We start from the raw sequence: 23,582 nt of genomic DNA, 5'->3' as shown, positions 1-23,582 counted from the left end.
TCCTCATTTTCTGTCACTAATATACCTATTTTTCCCCCCAAAGAAAACTTTCATTTAAGGAACACAAATTTCATAAGTATAATTTAGGAATACAGTGATTTTTCCCACCATACCTGCCCTCCTACTAACACCCCTACCCCTCCTCCTCCTCCTCCTCCTTCCTAGTCCCATTCTCCATTCAGATTCATTTTCAAATAACTTTATACACAGAAGACCAACTCTATACTAAGATTTCAACAATTTGCATGCACACACACAAACACATACATACAAACTGTTTGAGAACAAGTTTTACAGTTAGCTCTCATAATACAACTCATTGAGGACAGAGATCCTGCATGGGAAGTTAGTGCACAGTGACGCCTGTTGTTAATTTAATGTCAATGACCACCCGAGGTTCTTAATATGAGCTGCTGAGGTATGGAAGCCTTTTGAGTCCACACACTCCTTCAGTATTTAGACAAGGCCATAAGCAAAGTGGAAGTTCTCTTCTCCCTTCAGAGTAAAGTACATCCTTCTTTAAGGTCCATTTCTTTCTGCTGGAGTCTCACTCATAAAGATCCTTCATGTAGAACATTTTTTGGCACAATATCTGGCTTTCCAGCTTGAAATGCTCCCATGGGCTTTTCAGTCAGACAGGATGCCTTAAGGGCTTATTCTGAGGTCAGAGTGCTACTTAAAGTAATTGTCATTCTATGAGTCTGCTGTGTGGACTGCTTCCCATGTTGGAACATTTTCTCCTTTATAATTCTATCTATTATTATTACCAGGCACTTGATCCTATTTACATGATCCCTTTAACACTTAATCCTATCTATACATTCACTTTAACACTTAAGATGGCATTTTTACCACTGAGCTTAATGGATTTTGGGGTCCCATGGCAAGTTTTAAAAATGTACCCTTAGAAGTAAGTCTGTAGGAATGTATGCAGAACTATACAGCTTTACAGTTACAAACTTCCTCCTCCCTCTCTTATTCCCACTCTTATTTTTTACTGAGCTCTATTTTCAATTGACTTTACACACATATGATTAACTATATGTTAAGTAAAGAGTTCAACAAATAGTATGAAGAAAAAAAGAACCTTCCTCAACAGTCAAGACAAGGGATGTACAAGTCATTGCTTCTTAAAGTGTCAATTTCACTTCTACAGATTTCCTTTTAGGTGCTTGTAGATCAGGGAGAATATATGGTATTTGCCCCTTTGGGACTGGCTTATTTCACTAAATAGGATGTTTTCCAGATTCATCCATTTTGGTGCAAATGACTGGATTTCATTTTTTTTTTTACTGCTGTGTAGTATTCCATAGTGTACATGTCCCATGATTTCTTTATCCAGTCTTCAACTGATGGGCATTAACTGATGTCAGTTATTGTGAATTGAGCTGTAATAAACATGGGGGGGCAGATAACTCGTTTATTTACTGATTTTCTTTCCCTTGGGTAAGTTTCCAAGGGTGGGATGTCTGGGTCATATGGTAGGTCTATATTCAGAATTCTGAGGTATCTCCAAATTTTCATCCATAGTGGCTTTACCAGTTTACATTCCCACCAACAGTGGATAAGGGTACTTTTTTCCCTACATCCTCGCCAGCATTTGTTGTTTGTTGATTTCTGTATAAAAGCCATTCTAATAGGGGTGAGGTGAAACCTTATTGTGGTTTTGATTTACGTTTCCATGATGACTAGTTATCCTGAACACTTTTTCATGTGTCTTATGGCCACTTGGATTTCTTCTTTTGAAAAATGTCTATTTAAGTCCTTTGCTTATTTCTTAGTTGGGTTGTTTGTTTTGTTGTTGTGGAGTTTTTTGATCACTTTATATATTCTGATTATTAAATCTTTACCTGTTGCATAGTTTGCAAATAATTTCTCCATTCTATTGGTTTCCTCTTCACTTTCCTGAGTGTTTCAAAATTTTGCACTACAGAAGCTTCTCAATTTGATGTAATCTCATTTGTTAATTTTGGCTTTTATTGCCTGTGCCTCTGGGGTCTTTTCCAAGAACTCTTTGCTTGTGCCAATGTCTTGCAGGGTTTCCCCAATGTTCTCTAATAATTTGATGCTGTCGGGTTGTAGACTTAGGTATTAATCCATGTTGAGTGGATTTTTGTGTAAGGTATAAGGCAAGGGTCTGGATTCATACTTCTGCATTTGGAAATCCAATTTTCCCAGCACCATTTGTTGAAGAGATTGTCCTTACTCCAGGGATTGGTTTTAGCTCCTTTGTCAATGGCAGTGAAGCCATCTGGTCCTGGGCTTTTCTTTGTTCGGAGGGTCTTTATTACTGATTCAATTTCAGTCTTGGTTATGGGTCTGTTTAGGTTTTATGTCTTCATGGCTCAATTTAGGAGGTTTTGTGTGTCTAAGAATCTATCCATTTCTTCTAGGTTTCCAAGTTTGTTGGCATACAGCTCTGTGTAGTAATTTCTGATGATTCTTCTTATTTCTGTGATGTCTGTTGTTACATTTGCTTTTTCATCTCTAATTTTATTGATTGGGGTCTTCTCTCTCTCTCTCTCTTTTTTTTTTTTTTTTTTGGTTAGTTGGCCCAAAGATGTGCCAATTTTGTTTGTTTTTCAAAAACCAGTCTTTGTTTTGTTGGTCTTTTGTATTTTTTTTGTTTCAGTTTTGTTTATTTCTTCTCTAATTTTAATTATTTCTTTTTCTCCTACCAGTTTGGGTTTGGTTTGCTGTTGATTTTCTAGACCCTTGAGATGCATTGAAACCTCATTTGTTTGGTGCCTTTCCAATTTCTTGATGAAGGCACCAATTGCTCTAAACTTTCTTCTTAACACTGCTTTTGCTGTATCCCATAAGTTTGATATGTTGTATTGCTGTCTTCATTTATTTTCAGAAATTTTTTTATTTCTATTTTGATTTCTTCTATGACCCACTGTTCATTCGGGAGCATGTTGTTCAGTCTCCATGTGTTTGCATATGCTCTAGAGATTCCTGAGTTGCTGATTTCCAGTTTCATTCCATTGTGGTCTGAGAAGATGCATGCTATTTCAATTTTTTGAAATTGCTGAGACTTGCTTTTTGGTCTAGCATGTGGTGAGTCCTAGAGAAAGTTCCATACACTGGTCAGAAGATTATGTATTCTGCAAATGTAGTATGAAAAGTTCTGTAGATATCTGTAAGGACCATTTGGTCCATAGTGTCAATTAACTCTGCTGCTTTTTGTCTGGGTTATCTGTCCATTGCTGAAAGTAGGGTATTGAAGTCCCCCATTACCATTGTATTGGAGTCTATATACTATAGACCAGTGCCTGAGCACCAGCCCCAGTAGGTATAATATTCATCTGCTTTGCCCCAAGGACCACACAAAGGATCTGTGCAGTCCTCATTATAAGCTCAGATTCCCCAGCAATGTCCCTCACCAGGTAACCAGGGAGCCCTGAGCATGTGGAGCCTCCCAAAGTCCCAGCCACACCCTGAGCCCTCCCACATAGCCTCAATTTTTTCACAGTCCTGGCACATGAGCCTCCCATAGTCACAAGCACCCAGCTCCTGGTAAGTTCTCCCTACCAGACTCAGGAGTCTCCATCAGGCATGGACATGAGCTGGTGCAGCTGTTACATATGTCCAAAATGATGCCCACTCTCTATTGGCTTGTTACAGGACTCCCATTGCAGGGTGACTGGGGAGAGAGAAATGTGTCTCTCCTTTTTTTTTTTTCCTTTAGTTTGGTAAGTACACTATCCCCTATGGGGCTCCAAGCAAAATTCCTTCTATGCTCTTCCTGCAGCCTTATCACCAGTGGCTTGGGCTGTTGAAGTCTGGTCCCACCTCACTCTCCAATGCTGGTGCAGAGGCTCTCAGCTTCTGGGGTCCTGAGCTGTGGGTGTCTATGTCCTCCATGTAGGTCCACTGCATCCCTCTAATTTACATAGGCTTTCCTCTGCCATTTTCTCCCTGATTCTTCCCTGAGACTGCACTCTTTCCACTTTTTAAATACTATCTTCTCCTAGACTAGAGCAGTAAGCTCTCTCCCTACTCCACCATCTTAATCCTCTCCCCACTAATATACCTATTATAAGAGATTAGCACAAGTATGACAACCAGAAAAGCATATCAGTGTTCATTTTGGAGTGGAGTTCTCTTTTATCCCAAAGATTAGCAGAATCTGAAAACATTAACAAATCTGAAACTAACAAATCTTTTTAAAAATTCCTGTTTTTGTATCACATTTATAATTCTTAATATTTTGCTCATTCATTTATGCAGAAGTTATGCTTGAATTATGGTGCAAATATTGGTTAGAAGGATCTCAGTTATGTTTAGAATTATAACTTACCAAGGTGAGTTATAAGGTGGTCAATCTATTACATAAAAACTGTAAAGTGCATATATATAAACATAATAGAACACAAAATTCTGAAATCTTTAAATACTATTATGCATTTTCACCCAGTCTTTTACTGTAAAAAATATACTGAATGATAAAGTAATATAACTCTATTCAGATTTTCAAAAGGCCCATATATGTTTCAATCTTGTGTCCTTTAATAGCATACAGGACAGTGAGCTATGCTCTAGCTCAGATAAATATTTTTGTATTTGCTTTGTAAGGGCAACTTATGTCAAAATTATTCTAGAATGCCTAATTTTTTACCAGAAGTGAAATGATCTGACACATTACACACTTTCAATTTGGTCGCAGCAGTGAATGTAAGACAATTACAATGCAAACAGAAATCCTTTGATAATGTTAGAAATAACAATAAGCAATCAAATGGAAAAAGAAAGTCCTAAAGTACACACTAAAAAATAAGGAGAAACGCGGAAAAAGCTGTCAGTTAAAAAAGAAAAAAGAATGGTGGAATGATCAACAAAAATTAGAAGGACTATGAATATGGATAGATATGTGGTAGATAGCAAGTTTTTACAAATAGTGGCTTCTGTTACAAATTAAAATGTACTTTTAAATTTTTTGGAAAACACATATCTGTATATTCATGTCTATCTCCAGATATATAAAAGAAGTATAGTGAACTAATGACATTTTCCTTGACTGTGAAAAATTATGTAATTTCACTTACAAGAGCTTTGAGTCTTTACCATCTGCAAAAAATTATGTACTTACTCTTTGAACCTATCATACTAATACCAAAATATTATGAAATTACCCACCATATTTTTCATCATTGTCTGTGACTTCGGTCCTTGATATACAAGTTGTATATTTATTTCGCAGCATAATAAAGTCGCTCAAAGGGTCCAAATAGTTATCCTGTTTTTTGTGATGCTTGAAAGATGTTTTTTTAATTCTTGAAGTGGAAGGTGATTCAATAGAAGGTTCTGTGTACTCAACCTCAAAATGATCTTTATTTTCATTCTTTTGGGTTATTCCATCAACTAGTTCTTGATCATTCTGTGATTTTTCTTCTTTTGCTGGTGGTTTAGTAGAGATACCATCATCAGAAAAACACATATCTGTTACTTCTTCTGCCAGAGGTAGACTCATTCGTGGAAGTGATAAATGATCATTTGTAGATTTCTCATTAATAAGTATAATAGGTGAAGAACAACCTTTATCCTCTAGATGTGCTGAAAACGGAAAATGAAAAAATCTAAATTATTTCCATGCTTAAACAAGCATTTGACTGGGATTACTTTTAGTTGTGATTGTTTTATTAATAGAATTTGATCCTTAGGAGTACTTTGTTTCCTGGTTTTAAAACAATTGTTAGTCTGAATAAGACAAATTGTTTAAAAGGACAAAAATTTAGTTTTCTTACTACAAGAGCTAAGTAACAAAGCAAAGAAACAGTTCCCGAAAAGCCATAGTCATAGTCTTAGAGACATAAGTCATAGTCTTAGAGACAACAGTTACACTACAAGTCAAAAACTTACAAACCAAGAAAGCCAAAGACTAGAACGCTTGCAACACATACAACTGACAAAGAACAGGATCCAAAATGTATAAAGCTCTCTTCAATATTTTAAAAATCAACACAATTAAAAAATTGGCAAGACAGACATTTGGCACAGTGGTTAAGATCTAGCTTGGGATGTCCACATCCCATACTGGAGTGGCTAGGTTGGAGTCCTGGCTCCCTTTCCCATTCCACCTTCCTGCTAATATACACCTGAGAGGCAGCAAGTGATAGTTCAAGTCTTTGGGTCCCTGACCAAGATTGAGTTCCAGGGTCTCAGTTTCAGCCTTTCCCAGCCCTGGCTGTTTCTGGCACTTGGGGAGTAAGCCAGCATGATGATTATATAGCTCTGTGATTATATTAAAAACTATTGAATAGTATACTTTAAATAGGTCACTGTAAGTCATGTGAATTATAGATCAACAAAGCTGTATTTTTAAAAATATATATAAAATAGTAATGCATGCATAAAATATACTCCTTATCATTAGTCATTACAGAAATACAAATAAAATCTCAATGGAAAGCCACAACACACCATTGGAATGGCTAAAATTTAAGACTGCCAATACCATGTATTGTCAAGGATATAGTTTAATTGGAACTCTCACACATCACTAGTAGAATGTACAATGGTGAAATTACTTTGGAAAATAATCTATTAGTTTCTTATAAAATTAAACATATACCTACCATGAGACTCAATATTTCTAATTCTAGACATTCACCCAAGAAATGATAGCATATGTCCACAAAGAGACATGTACAAGAATATTCATAGCAGGTTTATTCACAATAATAAAAAACTGGGAAGGAAATTCAAATTCCTCATTTTATTTTATTTTATTTTATTTTATTGACAGGCAGAGTGGACAGTGAGAGACAGAGAGACAGAGAGAAAGGTCTTCCTTTGCCATTGGTTCACCCTCCAATGACCGCTGCGGCCGGCGCACTGCGGCTGGCACACCACACTGATCCGAAGGCAGGAGCCAGGTGCTTCTCCTGGTCTCCCATGTGGGTGCAGGGCCCAAGGACTTGGGCCATCCTCCACTGCCTTCCTGGGCCATAGCAGAGAGCTGGCCTGGAAGAGGGGCAACTGGGACAGAATCCTGCGCCCCGAACGGGACTAGAACCCGGTGTGCCAGTGCCACAGGCAGAGGATTAGCCTATTGAGCCGTGGTGCCGGCCAAATACATTATTACTCTATAACAAATCAATTGAAAACTTTTCAAAATTCGTTTTTTAAAAAAGATTTATTTATGTATTTGAAAGTCAGAGTTACAGAGAGAAAGAAAGAGAGAGGGAGAGAGAGAGAGAGAGAGAGAGAGAGCGCGCTTCCATCTTCTTGTTCACTTCCCAATTGGCTGCAACGGCCGGAGCTGCACCGTTCCGAAGCTAGGAGCCAGGAGCTTCTAGGTCTCCCACGCAGGTGCAGGGGCCCAAGGCCTTGGGTCATCTCCACTGCTTTCCCAGGCCATAGCAGAGAGCTGGATGGGAAGTGGAACAGCTGGGACTCAAATCAGCGCCCATATGGGATACTGGCACTGCAGGCAGCACTTTACCTGCTATGCCAGAGCGCCGGCCCCCCAAAATTCTTTAAGACATAAATTTACTAGTTATTACACATAGTGATTTTAAAACAATATACACATACTTCAAAGAGGTAGAATTTATGCTATGTATGTTCTGTTTACTAAAATGGCATAGGTATCAACCAAAAATAACTCAAATGATACACTCAAAAGACATTTTTGCCTTCTTAAATTATACAAGTAGGAAATGCCATATTAGTAAACTTTTTAGTAACAAAGGAAGATTTTATATTGTTGAAAAAAGAGTACTAGTTATTATCAAATGCCTATGTCCCACTGCTATTGTGTCAAAAAACATTACTGCAAAATGCTAGGTTGTGCCTAGGCTGAAGTATATACAAAGTACAACTGTGCTCACAACTATTCAATTATAAAAAGAAACAATTATTTTAATTGAAAGTAGCTAGAAGTTTAAAAACTGAGATTATAATTTTTTTAAAATTTATTTGACAGGCAGAGTTAGACAGTGAGAGAGAGAGAGAGAAAAGTCTTCCTTCCGTTGGTTCACTCCCCAATGGCCACCAAGGCTGGAGCTACGCCGATCCGAAGCCAGGAGCCAGGCACCTCCTCCTGGTCTTCCATGTGGGTGCAGGCGCTCAAGCACTTGAGCCGTCCTCCACTGCCCTTCCGGGCCACAGTAGAGAGCTGGATTGGAAAAGGAGCAACCGGCACTAGAACCTGGCGCCCATATGGGATGCTGGCGCCGCAGGTAGAGGGCTAACTAAGTGAGCCACGGCACTGGCCCAAAGATTATAAAATTTTAAAACAGAATAGAACTTTTGGATTAATAGTCAAATTTTTTCTTTTTCTTTTTTGAAGAAAATGAGGCCAAGAAAAACAAAAAGTCTTAATCCTAGGAGAGCCAGAACCAAAATGTTGAGACATGTTATATTTCCCCAATCACCAACAGGAAATCCAGTATTTACCATTTTTTTCTTTCTGAAATTGTTCACGTAAGTCATATTTAATATTATGTACTTACATTCTAGTTGAAGCATGTTTTCAGGCAAAAACATTGTCATTTTAGTATCATTTGGAGACAGACAATGATCCAAAGATGTGTTTGTGTTTTCCAAACTTCCTATCACCTTTGGACTTAGACTTGCTTTTTTCTGGCACTCTGCCTTTACAGGATCAATCACAAGACTTTCTTCTTCAATAGACACCATACTGGGAAGATCTATAACTGAATATTGACTGATGCACTCTTGAATACTTGGTGCTTAAAACAAATAACCAAAAAAAAAAAAAAAAGAAAAAGTCAGAAATAGCCTACAAAGCAAAAGAAATAAAAAATGCAATAAATAGAACCACATTGAAATTTCATTATGGATTATATTTTTACACGTAAGCAAAAGGTAAAACTTGAAGTTATATCTGGCATTGTTTTCAAAATGCTAATATTTCTGAAAAGCTCAAGCTATTATGATCACAGAAGTCATGTAAATAACTTTTTTAAATTTTTGTAACTATCAAGAAGTTAAAGTTATTTTACATTTAGTAGGAGAAAGGAACCATTATTTTATTTGACCATTTTCGGTTACTAAATTTAGCATTTTGATTATAAAATTTATTTAGTCAGAAATTCTAATTCATTATAATGAGTCTAAATAAGATGTATTTGTTTAGTTTTATTTAAAGATTTTATTTATTTTATTTGAGAGTTAGAGTTACAGACAGTGAGAGAGTCAGAGAGAAAGGTCTTCCTTCTTTTGGTTCACTCCCCAAATGGCCGCAACAGCTGGAGCTGTGCTGATCTGGAGCCAGGAGCCAGGAGCTTCATACGGGTCTCCCATGTGGGTGGTGTAGGGGCCCAAGGACTTGGGCCATCTTCTGCTGCTTTCCCAGGCCACAGCAGAGAGCTGTACTGGAAGAGGGGCAGCCAGGGACTAGAACCGGTGCCCATATGCGATGCTGGCGCCGCAGGAGGAGGATTAACCTACTGCACCACAGCGCCAGCTCCTGTTTAGATTTTATGATGAATACAATCTTGAATACTGTGGCACAGAGTTTGCTGTGCCATTACTTTTTAGCCTAAATAGGGAGAAATCTTAACATTCAGAGGAGCTGAAACTTAAGGTCTCCACAGTTTAGCAGAAACCCGTGGTGTAAAAGCCAGCTATAGTATTTACTTCCCAGGGTTCTTGTTTTCATTTTGTTTTTGGCCTCCAAATGCGGCCTAGTGATTCTTCTAAATTTTTTAAAAAGAATATTTTATTCACTGTTCCATTGCCATAATGGAGTAGTTTAGACACAGAAGAGTTTAACTCACACAGATACATTTTAAATATACACAAGAAATTTATATTCAACTCAAAATTATTTTGTTAAACTGTAAATACACCTTGTTTTAAATATCTTCTTTTGGAAACCATAGAAAACCAAAGATTTTAACCTTAATTTTACCATTAGCTATGTGGAAATTTTAAATTTGCAACCAAACTTACAAACTTGCAAATACAAACTATACATATGGGACTGATTTATGTAATACCTTTATTATTTTTTCATTTTTTTCCTTCTACGTATAAGAATTAACCAGAAAATCAGAAAATATAAATGCAAATAATTCAGCAAGATTAACATCTCTTTTTTTTTAACTTTTATTTAATGAATATAAATTTCCAGTGTACAGCTTATGGATTACAATGGCTTCCCCCTCCCATAACTATAATCCTGCATTTAGCATAACGGACTTTCAGACAAATCTCCAGATGGTTTAACTTTGAGCTAAGTAATATTCTATGTTAAGAAATGGTCAAAGAAAACTAATATCCCATGTCCTAAATAGCACTCTGGCCTCAGAATCAGCCCTTAAGGCATTCAGATCCAGCTGAAAAGCCCATGAGAGTATTTCAGGCATGGAAAGCCAAGACACTCTGGCAAAAAAACAACAACAACAACAACAACAAAAAACCTAAATGAAAGATCTCTGTGAGGCCAGCGCCGTGGCTTAACAGGTTAATCCTCTGCCTTGCGGTGCCGGCACACCGAGTTCTAGTCCCAGTTGGGGCACCAGATTCTATCCCGGTTGCCCCTCTTCCAGGCCAGCTCTCTGCTATGGCCCGGGAAGGCAGTGGAGGATGGCCCAAGTCCTTGGGCCCTGCACCCGCATGGGAGACCAGGAGAAGCACCTGGCTCCTGGCTTCGGATCAGTGAGATGCGCCGGCCACAGCGGCCATTGGAGGGTGCACCAATGGCAAAAAGGAAGACCTTTCTCTCTGTCTCTCTTACTATCCACTCTGCCTGTCAAAAATAAAAATAAATAAATAAAAAAAAAAGATCTCTGCGAGTAAGATCCCAGTGGAAAGAACAGGTCATCAAAGAAGGAGGTACCTTTCTCTAAAAGGAGGAGAGAACTTCCACTTGGACTATGGCCTTGTCTAAATATGATCAGAGTTGGCAAACTCAAAAGGCTTCCATAGCCTTGGCAACTCATGACAAGAGCCTAGGGTGATTACTGACGCCATAAACAAGAGTGTCAATTTGTTAAGAAAACAACAGGAGTCACTGTGCACTTACTCCTCATGTAGGATCTCTGTCCTTAATGTGCTGTACATTGTGATTTAATGCTATAACTAGTACTCAAACAGTATTTTTCACTTTGTGTTTCTGTGTGGGTGCAAACTGTTGAAATCTTTACTTAATATATACTAAATTGATCTTCTGTATATAAAGATAATTGAAAATGAATCTTGATGTGAATGGAATGAGAGAGGGAGCGGGAGAGGGGAGGGTTGCAGGTGGGAGGGAAGTTATGGTGGGGGGGAAGCCATCGTAATCCATAAGCTGTACTTTGGAAATTTATATTCATTAAATAAAAGTTTAAAAAAAACTAATATCCCAATTTCTCCTGATTGTACTTTTTCACCTGTACTTTCTATTTACCATTCAAAAGCAATTACTCTTTACCTGTGAGCAACAGTGTGTCTGAAGAGCTTCTGCAGCTTTCTGATTGCTGCACCATAGCATATATCTTAGCTGATTCCTCAGCAGTAAGTAAATTACTAAAAAAAGAAGAGTTAATGTTGAATACATTGATAATATTTAGGTTTTTTGCATGATAAAATTTCAAGAAAAGTATTTTGCTAAGAATTTTTCACACTCAAAAGCAAGTGAAAAAGTAACTATTTTATAAACATAACAACTGAAAAACAGTGGATTTCAGTATTTCCTTCTACGACCTATACCAGCACCAATCCTATATAGCACTTCAAATAAAAATACAATCTATCTAAAATTACTGTGCTTACCATGGGAATACCAGCTTCAAGAATATTTTCTTTTTACAAAACTGCCATCCCCAATCTATTCTATATAGAAATTCTGGGGACAAAAACTATGAAAAAGTTCTGTCGGTCCTACTTTCTTCAGGGGTAGCAGATTCCTAAAGTTTAGTTCAGGTCCCTCAGTCTTGGTGGATGTGTGAGCGACGTGCATCTGCGCATGCATGTGTGCTGGGGGAGGAAATGTGCAGGGTAATCCGTGAAATCACAGCTCATCTGGCTATGAAGCTATTAGCCGTGCTAGGGGAAAGGCCATTCATTCACAAGTCCTTTAATACGTGCCCCAAACGTCCCTTTCTCCCTGAGTGAGAATTGGTTGTATTTTGTCACTCTGTTCATATGGAACATTTATAAGCATACTAATTATAAGTACTACTAGTTAAACTGACAATCTAGGGCAGTGGAAAGTTAGGTTTTTCCATTCAATTTACTCACATAATGCAAAAATCTGGTCATGTCATAGAAAATCTGACACTGAGAATCTAGACAATTCTTGAATCTTATGAAGGTCTCCGACAACTAGACATCCTAGACTATAGTCAATTTTTTTAAGTTAAAGGAAAGGAAAATATTTAGGCAAACAACAAATAGTTTAACTTTTAATGAAACCTTCTGAAGACATGTCTGAATTTGATATATTCTTTGATCACAAATATTTGTTCACAAATCTGTAGTCAGTTAGTATGGAAATAAAGTCTTAGAACGCATAGACTTTTCATTATAGCCCCATACAACCTAACATAGAGTCTCACATGTGATAGGAACTAAAAATATTTACTAACAAGATATTATTTCCAGCCAAAATGTTGTGTTCTGAAATAAAATTTGGGCCATAAAAATAACTTAAGGGTACAATAACATTATTTATGATTTTCTCTTCTGCTTTAAATTTCTTAAAAAATTTTATTTCATTTTATGTGAAGGGCAGAGAGACAGAAAGAGAAATCCTTCATCAACTGGTTTACTTCCCAAATGCATGCAACAGCCAGGGCTGCGTCAGGCCAAAGCCAAGAGTTCAGAATTCAATCTGGGATTTCCATGTGGATTCCAGGGACCCAAATACTTGACCCATCATTTGCTGCCTCCTAGGGTGTGCAGTGGTAGGTAGGAAGCTAGAACAGAAGTAGAGAAGCCAAGACTTCACCCAAGCATTTGGATATGGGATGCAGCCATCCCTATCAACAATTTAAGAGTTGTACCACATGTCCACCCCTGTTTTGTTTAAAAATTCTAATCCTTTTTCTCCTTGTTTTTAGATTTGTATTTGAAGTGTAAATCCATTTATAAAACAAGGGCTTTTAAGTTTTTATAGTCACGAACCAAACAGAAGTGATTTAACTCTGGTAAACATAGTAATGATGAGACAGTTTCTTTCAGTTGTTTCAAATGGCTCCTGAATCAGTAGATAATTTAAAAACCTTTTTTGTCTTAACTTTGCCACATCATAATTCATAAAAATTGTATCATAAATTCTCATTAATCTGTTGAATCATAACAAAATAAATTTTTAAGTTACATGTGTTATTAAACAGTTTATTATACTTTAAATAAATACTTAAGGATTACACTAATTTCTGCTAGTTTCTATTTTGAATTACCAATCTACCTTAAAAGATGGATTGGGGTTTTTGGAGTGAATAAAATAGTAAAAGAACACTAATAAGGGGCAAGTGTTGTAGCATTAAAGGGTTAAGTTGCTGCCTGCAATACTGGCATCTCATTTGGGCACCGGTTCTGGTGCTCCACTTCCCATCCAGTACCCTGCTAATGCACCTGAGAAAGCAGAAGATGGGACCCTAAGTGCCTGGGACCCTGCACCTATGTGGGAGACCTGGATGAAGCTCCTGGCTTCTGGCTTTGGCCTGGCTCAGCCCTGGCCATTGTAGCCATTTGGGGAGTGAACCAATAGACAACATCTCTCTCTCTCTCCTCTGTAACTTTGCCTTTAAAATAAATAAATCTTTAAAAAACCAACAACAATAAAGATAGTATACATTCTGCAAATAGGCATCTTCTACCTCAGGGATGGCATTGTGGTATAGCAGGTTGAACTACCACCTACCATGCCAGCATCCCAAATGGGCACTGGTTTGAGTCCCGACAGCTCTACTAATAATCCAGCTCCCTACTAATGCACCAGGAAAGCAATGGAAGATAACCCAAATACTTGGGCCCTGCCACCCATGTGGGAGACCCAGCTGATGCTCCCAGATTCTCTCCTCTGCCTGGCCCAGCCCTGGTTATTGCAGCTATTTGGGGAGTGAACCAACGGATAGAAGATCTCTGTCTCTCCTCTCTGTAATTCTGACTTTCAAATAAATAAATCTCAAAAATTTCAAATAAATAAATCTTAAAAAACCTTGTACCCTTAGCAAAGGTACTAAAATTATTTAAACAATTTTAAGTCATTTCCATACTTGTCCTATGCTATTTTTAAGCTCTTATATCTAATATGAACAGTTCTTGTTCATAATAGTTATGGATAACAAAAATATGCCCCACAAAGGCAAATAACTCATAGCTAGAAGACAAGATGTATTTGGCAGCCCTTGGTACCAACTCCTCCATCTTAGGCTTTAACATCGTTGCAAGACCAGGAATAGAAGCCTAACCAACAAGTAATGAGTTCCAAAATCTTGACCCCCATTGGTCCCTGTAACCCAAAAGCACTCTCTTCTGGTAGATCTATTCATCATAACTAAGAACTCAAAACCCAGCACACAGCTCTCACAGTCTCCAATATTGAAATAACTCATTGGAAACTTGTAGACTTTCCAGTAATTTTTCTGAAAAATCTGTTATTTTAGAACACATTAAGTTACAGGTTTGCAGTGGGACAAAAAGAGACTGTACTATATATTTCTAGTTTTGTATCTAATTGGCATAAAAAGGAAGAGGTAGGATGGCTTTTGTGGAGCAGTGAGTGAAACTACCACTTGGAACACCCACATCCTATGTTGGAGTACCGGTTTGAGTTCCAGCAGCTTCTGATCCATCTCCCTGCTAACGTACCTGGGAAGGTAATGGATGTTAGTCCAAATTCTTGGGTTCCTGCCACCCATGTAGGAAACCAGATGGAGTTCCTGGCTCCTGGCTTCAGCTTAGCCCAGTACCAGCTGTAGTGGGAAATGGGGGAATCAACCACCAGATGGAAGACTTCTCTCTCTTTCTCTCTCCCCTTCTACCCTCTGCCCCTCTTTCAAATATATTAATTGTTTTTCCAAAAAAAAAAAAAAAAATAAGAGGAATCGGGTGACATTATTACAGGAGAGCAGACTAATCTACCTTAGAAACATTGTTATACTTATGCCACTTGGGAGAAAACAGCAACCAAAGCTCTCTCAAATTGTTTACAAAAGGCAAGGATGCTGGGCTATTAAGCTAAGAAAATTTGGCTTAAATTAGAATACAATTACTTAGCCCTACAATATCAATGCTAATTTACAGACCATTTTCTGCAATAACAATGGGGTATTGAACCAACTTAAGATCAAGCCTTAGTTTTACTGTCTGGTTCCTCTAACACTTGCTCATATTGACAGAGGTGAACAAAGTCAGTGGATGTCCTCTGTTAAAGATGGATATGACCCTTAGCACTCCTAAGGGGAGCAAAGTGATAGCCAAATCTATTGATCAACCACTATCCATGCTGTTCTGTGATCTTTGGCTACTCCTAGCCAAATATCTATGGCATATCTTTTTTTTTTTTTAAAAAGATTTATTTATTTATATGAAAGTCAGAGTTACAATGAAAGAGAGGAGAGGCAGAGAGAGAGAGAGAAAGAGAGAGAGAGAGAGAGAGAGGGAGGTCTGCCATCCAATGGTTCACTCCCGAATTGGCTGCAATGGCCAGAGCTGGGCCGATCCAAAGCCAGGAGCCAGGAGCTTCTTTCAGGTCTCCCACGTGGGTGCAGGGGCCCAAGCACTTGGGCCATCTTCTACTGCATTCCCAGGCCACAGCAGAGAGCTGGATCAGAAGTGGAGCAGCTGGGTCTTGAACCAGCGCCCATATGGGATGCCAGCGCTTCAGGCCAGGGCATTAACTCACTGCGCCACTGCATCAGTCCCGGTGGCATATCTTTTAGAAAGCTCATGACAATCCTCTGAGGTAGATACCACTATGATCCCAGTATTCAGATAAAGAAACTGAAGCACAGAGCAAATAAATTCTCAGAGTTAGTAATTGATAGAGCCAGGCAATCTGGCTCTAGTCCATAGCTCTCAAATCTCTTATTATGATCTGAATTATCCTCACAACCCACCTCCAAATTCATTTGCTGAAGCCCTAACCCTCAGTACTTCAGAATCTGTATTTGGAGACAGAGCCTTTAAAATGATAATTAAGTTAAATACGGTCATTAAATTACTCCCTAATCCAACATGATGGTGTCCTTATAAGAGGAAGAGATTAGGAGGCAGACAAGGATGGAGGAAAAACCATATGAAGATGAAGGAGAAAACAGTCATCTGTAAGCCAAAGAATCAGACCTGTAGACAGAACCAACCCTGCAGCTGACACTTACTCTTTTTTCTTTCTTTTTAACTTTTTAAAAAAAGTTAGTGAGAGAGAGAAACAGAGAGAGAGAGAGAGAGAGAGAGAGAGAGAGAGTTATAGACAGTGAGAGAGAGACAGAGAGAAAGGTCTTCCTTCCGGTGGTTCACCCCCCAAAGCTGACACTTATTCTTGATTTCTAGCTCCAGCATGTGAGGAAATAAATTTCTGCTGTTTACTGCTGCTGTTTTCTGCTGTTTATCTGTATGGCAGCCCTAGAAAACTTACACACCATTTATACAGTGCATGCCAATAGAGGCAGGGTAAATATCCAGAGCAATATGCTAAGCATATTATTCCAATGGCAGGATCTTAACATTTTCAAGTAACTTGATTTTTTTTTTTTAGATTTATTTATTCGAAAGCCAAAGAAAGAGAGAGATAGAGGGAGAGATGGAGATAGAAATCTTCCATTCGCTGGTTCACTCCCCAAACGGCCTCAATGGCGGGGGCTGGGCCAGGCTGAAGCCAGGAGTCAGGAGCTTCATGCATGTCTGTGACGTGGGTGCAGGGGCCCAAGGACTTGGGCCACCTTCTGCTGCTTTCCCAGGCACATCAGCAGGGAGCTGGAAGGGAAGTAGAGCAGCTGGGACATGAACTGGTCCCCATATAGGATGCCCCTGTGGTGGTGGCTTAACCTGTTGTATCACAACAATGGCCCTGAAGTTATGTGTTTTTAGTAGCAATATATTCGCATTCAAAAATGTAAATACATAAAAGGGTGTTGTGAAAAAAATCTCCTACCCATATTACTAGGTTGCCTACTTCCCCTCTGGACACACCAATGTTATTTGTTTCTTGTGTTCCTTTCTGAAGATATTCTATGGATAAAACCAAATATGTGCATACATATTCATATAGTCCTCTAGTTGTCTACTATAGACATTAAACTATCTCTTACATATTTTAATGAGATATCTTGGAAATTGCTTTTATATGGAAAGCTTTAATTAAAGACTGCTTGTTCTAATTGCAAATTTGGTTCTAGATATGATCTCTATGTACCTTTTACAATCAGGAGACAACGGAAATGTCTGAAGTCCTGCACATAATGAATTCACTGAAGAATGTTGGCTTGTGCCGTGTGGCTGACTTAGCAGCATTTCTAACTCTTCTGAAATACACGAAATTGGAGTTATACAAACATTAAATAAAATTAAGTACAATTTAGAAGCTTTTGTAAGTAAGTATTATGTTTGCTCATTCTCTTACAGCAAAAATATTTTGGGGGCCAGAGCCATGGCATAATGGGTAAAGCTACCACCTGCAGTGCTGGCATCCCATATGAGCACTGGTTCAAGTTCTGGCTGCTCCACTTCCAACCCAGTTCCCTGCTGATGGCTTGGGAAAAGCAGCAGAAGGTGGCCCAATTACCTGGGACCCTGCCACCCACTTGGGAGACCCAGATCAAGCGCCCTGCTCCTGGTTCCTAGCCATTGCAGCCACTTGGGAATGAACCAAGTGAACAGAAGCCATTGCAGCCACTTGGGGATGAACCAATGAACAGAAGGCTTTCTCTCTCTCTCTCTTTCAAATAAAATAAATATTTAAAAAAATAAATTTGGATTATGTGAGATACGAAATAACACTGTAAAATTTCCATCTAGATGGTGCCAGCACTAAGGAGGTTAAGCTTCCCACCTGCAGCGCCAGCCTCCCATATAGGTGTCCATTTGAGTCCTGGCTGCTCCAATCCCAATCCAGCTCCCTGCTGATAGCCTAGGAAAGCAGTGGAAGATGGCCCAACTGCTTTGGCTCCTCCACCCACGTAGACTCCTGGAAAAAGCTCCTGGCTTCTAGTTTTAGATCAGCCATTTGGGGAATGAACCAGTGTATGGAAGACCTCTCTTTCTCTCTCTCTCTCTCTCTCTCTCTCTCTCTCTCTCTCTCTCTCTGTAAATCTGCCTCTCAAATAAATAAATGAATCTTTAAAAAAATTCCATCTATACAAGGAATTACATACATATTATATGGCCTCTCAATTATAACAGTGGTGATTCTTTTGAAAAATATATTGACAGTGAAATTTTATTGAGCTTAATATATGTAAGATAAATTCTAAGGGTCTTATATGCAATGATGCTTTTAATTCTGAAAGCTCAAGTTGTTAGTACGTAGGAGATCATCTTTTTTATTTCAATACTAAATATTAGTTATGTTAAGCAAATAGTGCTGTGAAGAGTAATTCTTCTCTTCAATGAGTTTGAAACTAGATGGTCTAGCACAGAGTGACAAAATAGAGTGGTCTTGGCCGGCGCCGTGGCTTAACAGGCTAATCCTCTGCCTTGCGGCGCTGGCACACCAGGTTCTAGTCCCGGTTGGGGCGCTGAATTCTGTCCCGGTTGCCCCTCTTCCAGGCCAGCTCTCTGCTATGGCCCAGGAAGGCAGTGGAGGATGGCCCAAATGCTTGGGCCCTGCACCCACATGGGAGACCAGGAGAAACACCTGGCTCCTGGCTTCAGATCAGCGAGATGCGCTAGCCGCAGCGGCCATTGGAGGGTGAACCAATGGCAAAAAGGAAGACCTTTCTCTCTGTCTCTCTGTCTCTCTCTCTCTCACTATCCACTCTGCCTGTCAAAAAATAAAAAAATAGAGTGGTCTTGAAAAATTGACCCTCATTTATTGATAAGTAATTGGTATGGTTTTTGTCACTCATAAATAAAACAATAAATTTCTAAAGACTAATGTGTGTGAATCTATTATAAATGTAAGTAAATAATAGTATCATTAGGATAGTTAACAAACAATAAAATTTGGCATTATACTGAAACAAAAGATAATTCTGAGATTCCAAATTTTGTAGGGTAATAACAATGACAGAACAGAGAATGACAATATTGCTTTGCAGGATTAAAAAGTTAAACTTTCAGGGCTGGCATTGTGGCATAGCTCGTTAAGCAGCTGCCTGCAATGCTGGTATTCCGTATGGGCACCAGTTTAATCCCAGTTGCTCCACTTCTGATCCAGCTCCCTACTAATGTGCCTGGGAAAGCAGTGGATGATGTCTCAAGTGCTTGGGCCCCTGCACCCACACGGGTGACCTGGATGAAGTTCCTGGATCCTGGCACAACATGGCCCAGCCCCAGCTGTTGTGGCCAATTGGGGAGTGAACCAGTGGCTGAAAGATCTCAATCTCTCTCTCTCTCTCTCTCTCTCTCCTTCTCCCTCTCCCTCTCCTTCTCTTTCACTCTGTCATTAAAAAAACATAAAAAAATTAAACTTTAACAAAGGTCAGTAAAATTGCTGTTATGGATTAAACAGGACTTGGCTCCCCAAACTCATGCAGATGTTTAAATCTAAAAGTCTTGCTATTAACAGATAATGCACTAGTGCTAATCGTTGATAGATCAGGGTACAACTTGATCTAATAAGCAGGCTAGGAGGTGGGAACAGTGGGAGGTCTTTAGGTCACTGGGGGCTTGCCCTGGGAGGGTGGTTCTTGGGAGAGGGTTGATAATTTAAACCGAATTCAGTCTAACTTCTCTCTCCGCTTCCTGGCTCACCATGTGAACATTCCTCCATGCATATTTCAGCACTGCCAGCCTCCACTGAATGTCATATTAATAGGGTCACTGTTTTTTTTAATTTTATTTTTTATTTGAAAGTCAGAGAGGCAGAGGCAGAGAGAGAGAGAGAGGTCCTCCATCCGCTGGTTCTCTCCCCAGTTGCGCCAATCCAAAGCCAGGAGCCTGGAGCATCTTCCTGGTCTCCCACGTGGGTAGGGGCCCAAGTACTTGGGCCATCTTCTACTGATTTTCCACGCCATAGCAGAGAGCTGGATTGGAAGTGGAGCAGCCAAGACTCAAGCCGGCGCCCATAAGGGATGCTGGCACTGCAGGCAGCGGCTTTATCGGCTACACCATAGCACCAGTTCCAGGGCCACTTGGTTTTGAAATGTGAACTTCCAAACTTTTTTCTTCCCAAAAAGCTCTTCTCAGGTATTTTAAAGAAGAGAAAAATCTGACTAACACAATTGTTAATATTAAAATAAAATAGAAAATTGTATTTATTGAGCTATAATATTTTGATTTATATTTTTAATATTAATATGGCTTCCTGCATTCCTTTTCCCCAACCTTTGTAATTCTTCTATGTATTATTCATTTTTGGTATTGGTAAGATTCTGAGTTAATGACAGTAACAAAGATAAATGGATGGATAAAATTTTAAAAACTAGGATTACAATAATCAAATTTTAAAGATGAAAACTGACTTGTAGTAAATGTGTTGTACTTGTACATCATATCTAGGTAACCCTTGGTAAACTCAATGATTTATTCAAAATTTCTACCTGGTTCATGGCACTCTGGCTCATACAGGCTTTGAGATGTTAAAATCTCTGTGAAGCTCCATTTTCTATCCTCAATTTCAATTCCATGCTTGGAAGTAAGATCTGAAAATAAAAGGAAGAAATTCTATTATCAGCAAAAGTACCATTAAAATAGTCTTTTTATAACCTTGCTCCATGGTTTTTTCCTTTTAAAATGTCTGCATTGCTTTATTTTAGGTCAATGTTCCTTTTGGAGAGAAGTGCAGATTTAGATTTATGAAGAAAATGTTAAGCTGACTTAACAGATGAATAACTGTTTCTCATATGCACACCTCTATTATCCCTCAACTGTCAATCAAAATACGAAAGGAAGTTAAAACGGGAAAATGTACATGATCATTGGAGCTAAGGTGGCTAATCTATAAGTCACAAACTAAAAAGAATGAGAACACTTTGAAGGATTTAATCTTCATCCATATATGATGTCTTTCTATCTTCCATTTGGTTAGAATTCTACTTGTCTATATGAATACTGCCACTTTGATTTCAATTCCCCTACTAACATGAGAAACTTAGCATTTTCTCCCAGTAAGACTTTCTCCCTTCCTCGAAGATCTCAGTTTTAGCAGATTCATCTATGTTTCAAAGAAGATTATCATAATTAATTTCTTTCAAAATTATATTTCCTGGGGCCGGCACTATGGCACAGTGGGTTAAAGCCATGGCCTATGGCGCCAGCATCCCATATGGATGCTGGTTTGAGTCTCAGCTTCTCTATTTCTAATCCAGCTCCCTGCTAATGCATCTGGGAAAGCAGCAGAGGATGGCTCAAGTCCTTAGGCTCCTGTACCCACATGGGAGATCCGGAAGAACCCCCCCTCCCCGGCTCCTGGCATGGCCTGGTCCAGCCCTGGCTGTTGTGGCCATTTGGGGGAGTGAACAAGGCAACTAGAACATAGATTAAAAAAAAAAAAAACCTGCAATATTATCTCAAAGAATGAGAAGACAGTTGTATCTGAACTAGACTTCCAAGTTTAACAGAGCAGCTGGAAAGTGAAGAGGAGAAATCCAGAAAAGGGGAGAGTAACACAGGAGGAGTCCCAAATTCTCCATAAAACTCTGTCTAAATCTCTGATCTCTGGGGCTTGGGACACCACAGTTCATGCTATAGCTGCTCCTCTTCCAATCAGCTCCCTGCCAATGGCCTGGGAAAGTACAGAAGATGGCCCAAGTGCTTAAGGCCCTGCCCCATGTGGGAGACCTGAAAGAAGCTCCTGGCTGCTGGCTTCACATCAGCCCAGCTCCAGCCATTGCAGCCATTTGGGGTGTGAACCAGTGGATGGAAGATTTTTCTCTCTGTCTCTCCCTCTCTCTGTAACTCTACCTCTCAAATAAGTAAATAAAATATATATATATATTTTTTTGACAGGCAGAGTTAGACAGTGAGAGAGAGAGACAGAAAGGTCTTCCTTTGCCGTTGGTTCACCCTCCAATGGCCGCTGCAGCCGGCGCACTGCGCTGAATCGAAGCCAGGAGCCAGGTGCCTCTCCTGGTGTTCCATGCGGGTGCAAGGCCCAGGGACTTGGGCCATCCTCCACTGCACTTCCCGGGCCACAGCAGAGAGCTGGCCTGGAAGAGGGGCAACCGGGACAGAATCCGGCGCCCCGACCAGGACTAGAACCTGGGGTGCTGGCGCCGCAAGGCAGAGGATTAGCCTGTTAAGCCACGGCGCCGGCCCATTTTCTTTTTATCAGTAGAAGAAACTTTAATATTTTATGTACGTGTGCTAATGTTTATAACATCTTCAAATATGTCAGAGCAAAACATGTTTTCCCAAGATGGTTTCATCTGTACTGGCGGCGCACTAGGCTAATCCTCTGCCTTGTGGCGCCAGCACCCCGGGTCCTAGTCCCGGTTGGGGCGCCGGATTCTGTCCCAGTTGCTCCTCTTCCAAGGCCAGCTCTCTGCTGTGGCCCGGGAAGCGCAGTGGAGGATGACCCAAGTCCCTGGGCCCTGCACCCGCATGGGAGACCAGGAGAGGCACCTGGCTCCTGGCTTCGATTCAGCGTAGTGCGCCGGCCGCAGCAGCCATTGGAGGGGGAACCAATGGCAAAGGAAGACCTTTCTCTGTCTCTCTCTCTCTCTCTCACTGTCTAACTCTGCCTGTCAAAAAAAAAAAAAAAAAAAAATCTATGATTTCTGACCTACACTTATTTGGGGCAGACTCCAAGCACACAAGCCATGGCTAAAAGTTCTAAATAGAGAGTTCAGCTCCTTCCCTCCAAAAGGGAGACAAAGTTTATAGTTTGAGCTCAACCAAGTTAACAGACTACTAAAACAAAACAAATAAGGCCAAAACAAAACAAAAAACCCAGTTACCTTCAGAGTACAAAGCAGAATAGTTTCTGTAAATAATCACGTGCAATGTCAGTATATAATCCATATATGTTTAGTGTAACAAAAACAGGGAAATATGACTTATACACAACAACAAAAATATGTCAATGGACACTAACCACGAGATGATTCAGTCTTTGAAATTAGCATAAGAAGGTTTCAAAGCCAGGAGCAGGAGCCACTGTTGTGGCATAGCAGGTAAAACGGCCTGTGACACCAGGATCTCATATGGGTGCCTGCTCAAGTCCCAGCTGCTCCACTGCTAATGGCCTGGGAAAAGCAGTGGAAGATGGCCCAAGAGCTTGGGCCCCTGCACCCATGCAAGAGACCTGGAAGAAGCTCCTGGCTCTTGGCTTTGGTTCGGCCAAGCTCTGGCCACTGAAGCTATTTGGGGAGTGAACAAGAAAGATCTCTCTCTGTTTCTCTGTCTATCTCACCCTCTCTCTCTCTCTGCAATTGTGTATTTCAAATAAATAAATCAGTCTTAAAAAAAACTCTATGTATCTGTCAACAGATGAATGAGTAAAGTAGTACCTGTGTATGTGTGTGTGTGTGTGGGGGGGTCTATATATGGTCCCTGATTGACCGTGGTTCCAGTTA

At 39.7% G+C, this 23,582-nt stretch overlaps 1 protein-coding gene across 1 annotated transcript in view; it reads right to left on the bottom strand.

Annotated features, from left to right (window-relative positions):
• The window catches only part of SHOC1 (shortage in chiasmata 1), a 68,308-nt gene that overhangs the window by 36,601 nt on the left and 8,125 nt on the right, over positions 1-23,582 (bottom strand). The window contains 5 exon segments of the mRNA XM_062206935.1: positions 5,140-5,556; positions 8,460-8,699; positions 11,390-11,484; positions 17,321-17,429; positions 20,607-20,708. Coding sequence (XP_062062919.1) covers positions 5,140-5,556; positions 8,460-8,699; positions 11,390-11,484; positions 17,321-17,429; positions 20,607-20,708 — 963 coding nt within the window.

This window comes from Lepus europaeus, chromosome 12 (genome assembly GCF_033115175.1).
Source record: "Lepus europaeus isolate LE1 chromosome 12, mLepTim1.pri, whole genome shotgun sequence".
In the NCBI taxonomy this organism is placed as follows: Eukaryota; Metazoa; Chordata; class Mammalia; order Lagomorpha; family Leporidae; genus Lepus; species Lepus europaeus.
This window is presented reverse-complemented; position numbering and strand designations above follow the sequence as displayed.